This window comes from Myotis davidii, unplaced genomic scaffold, assembly GCF_000327345.1.
Source record: "Myotis davidii unplaced genomic scaffold, ASM32734v1 scaffold107, whole genome shotgun sequence".
Classification (NCBI taxonomy): domain Eukaryota; kingdom Metazoa; phylum Chordata; class Mammalia; order Chiroptera; family Vespertilionidae; genus Myotis; species Myotis davidii.
Window position 1 is genome coordinate 6439252 of NW_006383012.1, and position 13047 is coordinate 6452298.

General features: G+C 48.9%; 1 protein-coding gene across 2 annotated transcripts in view; it reads right to left on the reverse strand.

The window, feature by feature from the left end:
* Window positions 1-13047, reverse strand: part of GFRA1 (GDNF family receptor alpha 1) — a 182008-nt gene that overhangs the window by 44824 nt on the left and 124137 nt on the right. For both annotated transcript variants that reach the window (XM_015557998.1, XM_015557997.1), the window contains one exon: window positions 6589-6925. In XM_015557998.1, coding sequence (XP_015413484.1) covers window positions 6589-6925 — 337 coding nt within the window. The remainder of the gene's footprint in view (window positions 1-6588; window positions 6926-13047) is intronic.

The following is a 13047-nucleotide window of genomic DNA, read 5'->3' on the forward strand; positions in this document are numbered from 1 at the left end:
ACACTGATGCCCTTTAGTGATGCCCTTCACCCTTTAATCCTGAGATTCTGTTCCCTGTTGACTTTGTTGAGGTCCCACCCCAATCACTGCATCCCACCCCACCCCCACCCCCAACACTAAGCACCTGCCTTCGACTTGACTTACCCTGTTTCTCAGTCTCTGAAGCTGGATCTGAGTCTGGCTGCTGACCCTCCACTACGACTCCTCCGACCCCCAAAAAACATGAGGCGCTCTGCTTGGGCTTCCTGGGTGGATCCAAACCGCTCCTTTCCACCCACTTTCATACAGAAGGACAGTAATACAGCTCTGGTGCCAGGACCCCGTCTTTCCACAGAACATTCCAATGTAAAGATAAACTGACAAATCTCAGAGGGAAGGGGCTGGAGTGGGGGGAGGATTAACCAAATCCATATATATATATATAACTTATGGGCACAGACAACAGTGTGGTGAAGGCCTGGGATGGAGGGGGGAAATGGGGGGGAAAAAAGAGGGACATCTCTATTACTGTCAACAATAAAGACCTTTTTTAAGAGAAGGCCAGCAGTGGCAAAGGTGCCTTTGCTGAGGATTCGGGCAGGTGCAGCGAAGGGGCGGCTGGAGAGCGGGGAATCGGAGTAAATCTAGGTAAGCGTTTGGAAGCGACAGGCTCCAGCAGGAACAGACAAAGGCTTTACACCGGCCTCTGCCAAAGGAGAGATAAGGAGGGAGCTCGGAGGCCACAAGCCGGAGCAGGTTGAAGCAGGCCCCTGCCTGATTCAGGTCAGGTTACCCTACCAGCTGGGAGGTGGCGAGCTCCCTCCTCCACGGCCTCAGGTCCCATCTCACCCCCGGGCGGGGCTGGAGGCAGGAAGAGGCAACAAGAAGCATGCTCCTCTGCCTGCCTGGGCCAAGGAAGAAGAGGCGGCAGCAGAGGTCAGAGGCCATCCTTGCTTTCCTCCTGGACCCCTGATAAACCCTCTGCAACCCACGCAGGGGCCCGGGGACCCCCCAGCACAGAGGCTGGGTGGCAGGCAGCTCACGCAGGTGGAAGGCATTAAAATCGAGCCGCCCGACTCTCTGAACACGTTGCTAAAGACACCCATGTAATCACGTGAAAGGAAAACTGCTCAAATGAACTGGAAAATGTCTGACTTGTGTTTTCTCATCCTCCCGAAACTTTCCTTCCACGGTTCAAAGGTTTGCATTGTCTAATTGCCGATTTCCATTTGTGAATGAATCAGGGTAAAATAAAATTAAATGCCAAATTAATCTACCCATCTAGTTTTGGGCATTCATTATCCTCGGAGACACTCTCCCCTGCGCTTGCTGCATGGCGAGACCAGCCCAGCCCGGATATAGCGATGGGAGAATACAGCTCTCAGCTCAGGGATGTAGCCAGGAGATGGAAAGTGACCTTGATCGCCAAGATCCACAGTTTACTGTGCGAGGAAGGGGCTGGTCCCAGGCAAATAAAACACATTCCTCACCCTTTAAAGCTGCCCTAACTCTGTCAGACCAAGTGAGTGCCTGGAGCAGAAATGCGCTGAGTGGCTCGGTGACGTGTTTCCCCAATTGTCCCGGTTAACGAACTAACAACAACACATTTCCTCTAAGGTGCAAAGGTCGGCCTCAGCGTGGAAAATGTGGAGCCGGTTAGGGCAGAATTCGGAACATTTCAAATGCTTTTGGAGCCTTCTTGGTTCTGCTAAAACTAAAGAAAACAAGACCCTCAGATGTCTGGGATATAATGATAGGGCCCTCAGTCCCTGGGAAAAGTAGAACCATGTACTTGGTGACCTGATGAAAGCCACCTCTCCTGGAAACTATGGGGACACAGAGGCCGGGTACCAGCAGGGCCAGGAAAGCCTTGGGCTCAGAGGGCACACGGGCTCTGGTCCCTTCCCTTTTGAGGTTCAGCATCATCAGAATCTTTCTAGAGGAAAGGAGACATCCTTGACCAAGCAGTGCTGTCGCCTTGAAACAGAAGGACATCTTGCTCTATGCAACCACGTGGATGAGCCTGAAGACGATGCTACGTGAACCGGGCCAGTCACAGGAGGAGCAGTGCTGCACGATTCCACTTGCATGAGGCATCTAAAATGGTCAAATGCATGGCCACAGAGAAGAGAATTGTGGGTGCTGGGGGCTGCGGGGAGGGGAAGTGGGGAGTTGCTGATCAATGGGGATAAAGTTTCCGTTATGAGAGGTAAGTTCTAGAGATCGGCTGTACAACGTCCTGCCTACAGACAACAATAATGCATTATGCACTTAAAAATCTGCTAAGAGAGGGTAGATCTCAAGTTAAGTGTTCTTACAATAGTAAGGAAGGAAGAATGGAGGGAAGAATGGAAGGAAGGAAGGAAAGAAGGAAGGAAGGAAGGAAGGAAGGAAGGAAGGAAGGAAGGAAGGAAGGAAGGAAGGGCTAGCCAGCAAACAAATACACTATTCAGTTCCACCTCGATGCACTGCCAGGAAAGAGAGAGTCTGGGAATACAATGTGTGCAAGTTGGAGGGCTGCTTCTGGCTGGAAACCCTCAGCCCCCAGGCCCCAGGGCAAAGGTCATGCTTTGAGAAACGGGGGCTACAGCTGAGTATGGACTAAGAATTGTTACTCTGGAGCCCAAGGATGCAGCAACTCTGCTGCAAATGCAGAGAAGGGCCAAGAAGGGTTCAGCCACTGACCCACCAAGCACCCTCCTGGCTGCTTCCAACACTGACACCGCACCGTTCACGGGTTTTGGAATATAACGTTGTAATTCTCACATAAAAACTGGAAGGGACATGCTCAAGAGGAAGACGCTAGACATCTCGGCAAAAAAAAATAATAAAAAAAATAGCAGAGTGCAGGCTCGGTGGCTCAGCTGGTTGGAGTGCCATACCAGGTACCATGGATTCGATTCCCGGTCAGGGCACATACCTGGGTTGTAAGTTCGATCCCCATTTGGGTTGAATACCAGAGGCAACTAATTGATGTTTCTCTTTCACATCAATGTTTCTCTCTCCCTTCCTCCCTCTCTAAAAATCATAAAACATATCCTTGCATAAGGATTACGTTAAAAAAAATAGCTGAGACATCTGAGTGCTTCATTAGACAAATAAAAGAGATATGAACATATTTGCAGCTCCCCGAGCCAGCGCTCAAGGGCTGCGCTTATATTGGATACCCGAGTTCGGGGTACACGGGGTAGAGCATAGGTTTAAGTTATGTAGAGACAGCAACACGTATCAGGAATAGAGGTTTATGCTTCCTTTATGGCCACACTCAGCCCTGACATCTTCGCAGGCACTAAGAAAGCAACCAGGAGAACGGCGGCAAGGGAGACACTGCTTCAGGGGAGGAATGGGAGGCTTTTAAACTCCATCACACCCTTCTAATAATACCTCCGCGCCTGCTCTTCTCCAGACAAGCTCTGAGGCCCGGCCCATCACGCTCTCCGGCTCCCCAAACACCGCCAGAGAAAAGGAGCCTGTCAGCTTCCCTAAAAGGGAGCGAGGAAAGCAGCACGAGTCAAAAGGAAAAGCTAAAGTTGCATCTCCTCCGTTTGAAGGCACCAGGCAGGAGAGAGACAGGCACTGGCAGACCCTCGGGGAAGCACGCCTGTGTGCTGAGAGCTGGGAAACATGAAGTGCGGCAAGTTTTAATGAGCCCGAGCAGCTCTGATAGTCACTCACGTGGAGACAGAAACGGAGCATTTGCAAGTGTGAGCTTTCGAAGAATGTGGTTTTTAGGAAGTGACGTTCCCTCCTGCCACCCTTTCAGCTTTGGGGCGATGCCAGTTAACCCTGAAATCATCCCTCCAGCCGCACCCCTCCCTCTGGATGGGGCTGGGTCAGGGCGCCTGAAGGTAAAACCCCAGGGAAGCCCAGCTCCAGGGGGACCAGCTGCTGCTGGCAGGGATCTCACCGAGATGGGACTGAGGGGGGATAAAGGATAAAATTAAAGACAAGATGAATAAAATCTGATCGAAGCAAACACTGCAAGGCTACCTAGCAGCTTAAATTACATTGACCACAACCAATAGGGAGGGGGTAATCAGGAGTCTCAAGTCCCGGCTCTGGAAAGCAATCATGGGATAAATGACGACAGGTAACACCGGGGGAAGTCCCGGATTCCCCTTCGCGGGGAAGACTCAAGATAGGGTATGAAACCCATCAATCACACCGAGGCCAATTTCACCTGGTAGGGCCCCCGACAGTCCAGGATCCGATCCCTCCTCCAGCCAGAGAGGAAGCAGCAGCACAAAGACCGCCCCCAGCCGGCCTTCCAGTCCCTCTGCAGGGTGGCCACTGTCACGTGCCCACCTTGGGGCGGCCAGCCAGGCGGTTGGTTATCAGGCGAGGGCTGCCCCTTGTTCATTTCTGCCCCATCAGCCGCGGCCACTATCCTATCAGGGCTGTCTCTCCACACACACGGTCCCTGGAACCTTCCCACCAGATCAGTCTGAGCCCCCAAAACAGCACCCAAATCACCCCACTATCTGCAGGTTCCTCTTGCCAACTCCCCAAGTTCCCAAGCTCCCCGCTCTTTCTCACTACAGCTTAGCAGGAGAGCAATCTGATTTGACGAATTCACACCAACCCGCTGAGGAGTCTCTGTTTTTGGAGAAGCCAGCCAGGTACTGCCAATGCAGCCCTCAGGGTGGGCTTCCAGCCCGTGCAGGGGATGTCGGGGACCTCCCCCAGACTTTGTGTGCAAGATGAACCCTGTAAGAAGAAAAGGCTCCACCCCTCCCTTCCCCCACCTCCCAGCATTGCCCCTTGGGCGAAAGACGCACCCACTGCTCCCTACACAGCTGCTTGGAGACACCAGGGAACAGGGTAGCATCTGCAAAGGCAGAGAGAGTTGTCTGGCTCCAAGCCAAGGGAGACCCTGGAAACCCAGTCCTGCTCCTAAAAGAGGGAGCTCTTCTGTTCACAGACTGACCTTGGCCCAGGAACTTGGGTTTCAGACCCAAGGTCTCCAGAAGAGGAGTCTCCTGGACTCTCTGCTCCAGGACATCCTACACCTGAGCAAGCTCCTGCCTGTTCCACCCCCCCAGCCCTCCCCCATGTCCTGCTCCTCACCACGTCCATCTCCTGCGGGGGGTTCTGTGGCTCCCTGGTTGACTGGCTTCCCAGGTCTGAGCTGTGGGGGGCCCTGCCTCTTCCTCGGGACCCTTCCAGCATAGACATCCAGACCCCAGCTGGCAACTAAGAGGGACTCAATGGAACAGGGCGTGGAAGGGAAGAAGAGCCCTTGGGGAAGCTGCTCTGTAGAAACACCTGACTCCTCCCCCAAGACCCACGTGGTCACCTGAGCTCTTCCTCATGTAGCAGGTCACCTGCTTCCAATTTAAAAAATAATAATAAAAGAAGAGGGACATGACTCTGAAGGTCTTCAGCATGCGACGGTTCTGCTTCTCTTTTGCTTTGGTCCCTCTTACAGCGAGTTTAAGGAAGGACGGGGTGGGGGAGGGTCCATTCTACCAAAATGAAATAATTAACCAGAAACTCAGTTCACCAGCATCCTCAAAGTATCAGTCTTCTCTTCCCTGCTCTTTAGAACTGGGGCATCGGTAAGAAACCAGGCACATCGCACACCCTCACGCACCTGTCCACTGTGAGCGTCTGCTGGGTGCATGCGATTTTGTCAGAGGCGGTGTTGGAGGGCTCCTGGCTCTACGCTGGGAACAGAGCCCAGGTGTTGCCAATGGGATGCCCCCTCTGAACCTCCGGCCCTACACCGGCCTTCGCACCCGAGTGTGTCACCAGCATCGCCTGAGGTTGCAAAGGCAAGTCTCTGCTTCCAAAATCTACTTGCTCCATCAGCAGCGGAACTCTGTCCTAAACTCTGGAAGGACACACATCACCTTGCTGACAGTGACTGCTGGGGGCGAGAAGAGAGACCTTCTCTCTCCCTCTACCTATTCTCTATTGCTTCCAAAACAAAGCAACAACAAACACACAAAAACGGAGACCATCTTCAGGCACTCCGTCAAACATCAAAGCAGTAAGTGGCCCAAAGGGCAAAGGAAGCCACGGTTTTCAACACCAGGCCCAGCTTAGCCCGTGTTTGATGGAGGCGGGACCTGGGAGCATGGCCGAGCAGGAAGGGGCCTGCTCCTTCGGCCCACATCGACGACGGGTGGCCCAGAACAGACTCAGGGATCCTGGAACTCTCTTCAGGGCTCAGACACAGCTCAAACCCTCTCTCTGGTCTCCCCAGTGTTCCGACCTCGATGGCCATGAGCCTCCCTATCTCCAGCCCACCCCTCCCCTGACTTACTTAACCCCTGGGGACTCCTGGCAGAGTCTCAGGGCTGTGGAGTGGGCATGTGCCTTCAGGCTCACCTGGCTCGGGGCCCCTCCCTGTTTGCTAAGCACAGTGGTATTTGCCTCATTCCCGAAGCTCCCCCAGGGTAAACTGGGAACCTTCCCAGCACAGCAATCACCTGACCGGCTTTTGAAGGACCATGTGTCAGACACAGGGTCGGTCAGTTTCTGGCCAATCTCTCCAATGCCTGCCCTGCCCTCCCCTCACTCAAGCTTGGCCATAGCCACAGCCACAGCCGCAGTGGTCCTCCCCGCCACCTCATTCATCTCCCGGCCGGCCGCCCCGCCACCTACCTGCAGATGTAATTTGTCTTGCAGGAGTCCTGCAGGTTCAAACAGTTGGGCTTCTCCCTCTCCTCGTAGGAGCACACGGGCACGATGGTCTGCCGCCGCCGCTCGGTGCAGGCGATGTCCCTGCAGGAGCAGAAGAGCATCCCGTAGCTGTGCTTGGCCGGCACCTTGTCGAAGAACTGCCTCAGGGCCTTGTGGCACTTGCGCCGGTTGCAGACCTCATTGGACATGCTGGTGGTGCACGGGGTGATGTAGGCGGACCTGTACTTCTTGCAGGTGTCGTCCAGGTTGCAGGCCTTGGCGGCGTCCAGGCAGTTGTTCCCTTTGGGGATGTGCTCCACTGCGAAGGGAGAGAAAGGCGGGCGTGAGCACCGTGCGGGGAGCCTGGCTGCTCCGCTTTCATTAAAGCACTTCCTGGGTTTTCAGGGAGACCTTGCCTTTACCTGGCGGTGCGTGGAGCTCTCTGATCGGCTCTGTGTTGGGAAGCTAACAACTTAAAGAGTTCGGGACCAGGAGCAGATATGAAGCGTGCGGACGCTGGGAGCCCACCGCGGACCGCCAGCTCCCAGCACTCTCTTCGCCGTGTAATCAGGAGGCATTGAGAGAGGCCGGAGGAGCTGGCGCACCTGCCCAATTACAGTAAACAAGGCAAGAGGAGGAGAAGTTTCCAACTCCTGGTTGGTAAACCGAAATCAGGATAAAAGGGAAAAGCAGCAAATTATACACTTGTTCATTACACAGTATATAAAATGATATGCTGAATCTAAGTATAATTGCCATGCAATCCCCCAGGAACATAATTATGTAATAAATGCATATAGTACATGCTAATTACTATATGATTACCGAGTAATTACGTGGTTATTTGAGCCCAGAAGACAAAATATTATGCTAGGCTCACTAAACAGGAAGGAACACCACTACAGAGAAGCTGTATTTAAGTTCTAGCTCACAGGCCATGGGAAGAAAACCAGAATAAATTACCTAAAAACGTACAAACCTCAATTACCACCTACAGAACTCCTCAAGCGGGCTCCTCGAGCACTGAGGCTGCAGATTTAGGAAAACCTGGCTGGTATGTTGGATGGGATTTCCAACAGGCTTACAAACCACAGGCCTTTGGAGTCTCACAAAATGAATGCTGCCTTCTTCCCAAGCCCTCTGCTCTCAGGCACCAGGGCTGCCCACTGCTGGGCTGCCTGCCGTGTGGCCTGCAGAGAGAGCCTGGTAGAGGCAGGGCCCACCTGCGTGATGGCTGGTGGGCTGACAGGGCCATGCCCACTGGGTAAAGTTCGAAGATGAGTGGACAGCCCAGCTGGTGTGGCTCGGTGGTTGAGCATCAACCTATGAACCAGGAGGTCACCATTCGAGTCCCAGTCAGGGCACATGCCCGGGTTTTGCAGGCTCAATACCCAGTAGGGGGCGTGCCAGAGGCAGCCAATCAAAGATTCTGTCTCATCCCTGATGTTTCTATCAATAAAAATATTTTTTTTAATAAAAGATGAGTGGACAAGGGAAATTAAGCTCAGTCACCATGATACAGGGGTTTCCATGGGGAGAGGAAGTGGTGGGAAACATTCCAGTGCCTAATTATAAGGTGGTCCATGGAAAATCGATACTAAGGTGTAATAGCAGCCCCCAGGAAACAGCAGGGGGACAGCAAAGCACCACACAATTGTGGGATTTGATCTCCCCCCCCCCCCCCCCCCCCCAGTTCCTGCTCAGGCCTCAGCCCTTCCTTGCATTCCGGAACCTTCTTTCATTCCCTTTATGATCCAGTCAACAGGGACCATGAAGATATCTGGGAAATTACAAGAGAATTGGCAACAGAGGAGAAGGGGTCCAGGAGGGTTGGGACTAAGATGGAGCCCTGCATCTAGTGTACATCTGAAGAGGACGTGGAATTCTAAGCGGCCTTAAAAAAGAAGGAAATCCTGCTATACACGATACCGGAAGCGAGCCTTGAGGACGTCACGCTAAGTGAAATAAACCAGCCACAGAAGAACAAGCACAGTGTGATTCCACGCGCATGAGGTATCTGAAACACGGACGCTCACAGAAGCAGCGGACAGAACGGTAGTTGCCAGAGGCTGGGGTGGGGGAGGGGAAATGGGGAGTTACTATTGAAAAGGTATAAAATCTCAGTTATGCAAGACCTGAGGATCGGCTTCATGACATCGTTCCTATACTTAACAATCCGATATTGTACACTTAAAAACCTGTGAAGAGAGAATATCTCATGTTAAATGTACTCACTGCAATGAAAAAAGGATCTAAGTAAGGGAATAAGTAAAGGACACACACACAGCAAGCGCAACACTCGTCTCCCCGTTGTACTGACAATGTGACTTGCTTTAAGAAAACCCGAAATGCAAAAACCTGAAAACAGAGGTGTACCCTGGCACCACGGGTAGTACTTTACTACGCTCCAGGTTCCTGTCTCCGCCCGTGACATCCGATGCCAACCACTGACTGTGGGAGGCAGTAAGCAGGACATTCAGCCCCTTCCAGGTGAGCCGAGCCACGCAGGAAGCCAGCAGCGGTGTGGGCGTCCCTTGATGGTTTAACAAGCACACCTGGTGCACGTTCTCCGTCGTGACCTTCCCGAACCAGCCTCTCCCTGGATCCTCTGTTTTCACACTCAGGACTGAAATGTTCACCAGGGGCCCTGACAAGATCACTAGGACCTCTGGGCCTTGGTGTCACTTCTAGCCGTGTCTGTCCTCTTTTGAGACTTCTCATGCTGTGCTGTTGGGACCATGAGCAACAGTGATTTCTATTCCTTTTTTTTTTAAGAATATGTTTTTATTCATTTCAGAGAGGAAGGGGGAGGGAAGGAGAGGTAGAAACGTCAATGATGAGAGAATCATTGATCAGCTGCTTCCTGCACGCCCCCCACTGGGGACCAAGCCTGCAACCTGGGCATGTGCTCTGACCAGGACTTGAACCGTGACCTCCTGGTTCATAAGTCAACGCTCATCCACTGAGCCACACCAGCTGAGTATATATTCTTCAAGGTCTACAGTTTGCTAGATTTCTAAATTATGCATTTTTATTATAACCTAAAATAAATTAATATAAACAAACCATACATAATCTAGATTAGGCCTATAAGGCTGGATGTTGGTACACAATTTGCTGCACGCAACTTATACTGTGTACACTCTATGGAAAGAAAAGAATAGAGGCACAGAGGTGAAGTTAACACTTAAATGATGTAGCCAGTGACATGAATAAGCAGTTCATGTGCATTTAAATGGAGAAAAATGGCAGATGAATTAAGTCGTCGCATGGCGCCCAGTTAGATAAGCCTGCCAACCCAAAAGAATTCATGCTGAAACAGGGTACCACCTACTGAGCGTAAGCACCAATCTAGCTTCAGCAAACAATATCATCCCTTATATTAAGCTAATGTAATTAACTTGCATTTAATCGTTTTCAAAGTTTTGTGTGTATACTTAATTTGTGTGCATTGCTTTTATGGTTACATAACAGCAAAGAATAAGAACTTAGTTTTTTGTTTAGAGATTTCAAATAAAATTATAACAAAACTAGTAAAATGCAACAAATAAGGTCCAGAAAATGTATTTCTCCTGAATGTAGCCCACATAATACACAGGTTTTAAAAAAATTGGCCTGGATAAAAGCTCCTCTCATGGGTCTTCACAATGATTTTTTGGATATAACACCAGCAACAGAATAACAAATAAGCAAGTAGGATTACAGCAAACTAAAAAGCTTCTGCACAGCAAAGAAAACCATCAACAAAAAGAAAAGGTAACCAAATGGAGGGGAGAAATTATTTGCAAATGATGTATCTGGCAAGGGTTAATATCCAAAATATATAAATTCATATAACTCAATAGCAAAACAAACAAAAAACAACAAAACAAAACCCATCCTATAAGAAATAAAAGGCAAATATGGAAATTGTCCCCTCTGGAGTTCGACCAGGAGACCAAGAGTTCAATAGCTTGTTATGACGTGCACTGACCACCAGGGGGTGGTGTGGAACATGGCAGGCGACCAGTGACCATGGGGCATTGAGGGAGCAAAGGAAGGAGGAGGTAGGGAGACCGGGAGACGGGGAACCTGATCGCCCTGATTGCCGGCCAGTCCTGGGGACCCTATCCATGCATGAATTTCATGCACCGGGCCTCTAGTTTTAAAATAATGGGCAAAGGAACTGAATAGACATTTTCCAAAGGAGATATTCACATGGCCAAAAGGTACATGTAAAGGTGTTCAACATCACTAATCATTAGGGAAATACAAATCAAAACCACAATGAGATACCACCTCACACTTGTAAGAATGGCTATCATCAATAAAGCAACAATCAAGTGTTGGCGAGGATGTGGAGAAAAGAGAACCCTTGTGCACTGTTGGTGGGACTGCACGTTGGTGCAGCCACTAAGGAAAACAGAAGGGAGGCTCCTCAAAAATTAAAAGTAGAGCTACTTACGACCCAGCTATTCTACTCTGGGTATTTATCAGAAGAAAATGAAAACATTAACTCAAAAAGAGCAATGCACCCCCGTGTTCACCGCAGTAGTATTCACAATAGCCAAGACATGGAAACAGCTTAAGAGTTTGTCAACAAATGAATGGATAAAGAAGATGCATCTAGGTAGACACAATAAAATGCTACTCAGCCATAAAAAAGAAGAAAACTGCCATTTGTGACAACATCGATGGACCTCAAGGGCATTATGCTAAGTGAAATAAGTCAGAAAAACACAAATACTATATCATCTCACTTATATGTGGAATCTATATATAAATAAATAAATAAATAAATCTCAAAGAGGAAAAATATCATATTTGTAGTTACCAGAGGCTGCAGAAGAGGGTGGGGGAATTGGATAAAAGTGGTCCAAAGGTAGAGATTTCCGATTATCAGATAATAAGTCATGAGAATGTAATCTACAACATGATGACTACAGTTACTACTTCTCTGTGGTATATTTGAAATAGCCCATGTACTCATCAATAGGAAAATGGCTAAACAAACTGTGGTCTACGAACACAATGAAATACTACCCAGAAACAAGAACAGATGACCTACTGATACACCCAATAACATGGATGAATCTCAAAAACACTACACCGAGTGAAAGAAAAAAATCCTTAACACAAAACAGTACAAAAGTACACACTGTAAGACTCTAGATATGCGATACTCTAGAATAGGCAAAACTACTTTATTCTGAAAAAAATATCAGAAGAGAAAAAAATATCATATTTGTGGTTACCACAGGCTGGAGAAGAGGGTGGGGAAATTGGATAAAAGTGGTCCAAAGGTAGAGATTTCATATCAGAAGAGTGGTCGGTTCTAAGGGGCGGAGGTGGGGATTGGCTGGGAACAGGCAATAGGGAACGTTCTAGAGCAGTGATGGCAAATCTATGACACGTGTGTCAGAGGTGACACACGAACTCATTTTTTTGGTTGATGTGACTACAGTTAATACTTCTCTGTGGTATATTTGAACTACCCCATGTACTCATCAATAGGAAAATAGCTAAACAAACTGTGGTCTACCAACACAATGAAATACTACCCAGAAATAAGAACAGATGACCTACTGATACACCCAATAACATGGATGAATCTCAAAAACACTACGCCGAGTTAAAGAAAAAAAGCCTTAACACAAAACTGTACAAAAGTACACACTGTAAGATTCTAGATATGCGATATTCTAGAATAGGCAAAACTACTTTATTCTGAAAAAATATCAGAAGAGTGGTCGGTTCTAAGGGACAGAGGTGGGGATTGGCTGGGAACAGGCAAGAGGGAACGTTCTAGAGTGATGGCATGTTTTCTATCTTGACAGAAGTTTGGGTCACAACTCAGCACGGTACACTTAAGTTTGTACATATATAACGTATGCATAGGCAAAACTACTTTATTCTGAAAAAATATCAGAAGAGTGGTCGGTTCTAAGGGACAGAGGTGGGGATTGGCTGGGAACAGGCAAGAGGGAACGTTCTAGAGTGATGGCATATTCTCTATCTTGACAGAAGTTTGGGTCACAACTTAGCACAGTACACTTAAGTTTGTACATATATAACGTATGCCTCCAAAGGAAAAACACACTGAATAATGAAAACTGATTGATGACATGTATGCTGACACGTTTAGGAGAGGTATATTGATGTCAGCATTTTAAAAACCAAATGGATTGATAGATGGACACAAAGATGGAAGGATGGATACTTACAAAGCCAATTACTTTCACATTAGAATCCAGGGGATGGCTTCATTGCAAAATTTTTCCCACTTTGCTGTATGATTGAAAATACTCAAATAAAACATGGGGGGGGATAGATTCATGTCTATCCTATTCTTTTTTTTAAAGGTTTCACACACAGAAAATTTGGAAAACAACTCATAGCTTCTATCCCCTCCTCCCTTCTTAATCTCCTCACAAAATCACCTCCAATTCTCTCTCGGGTAAT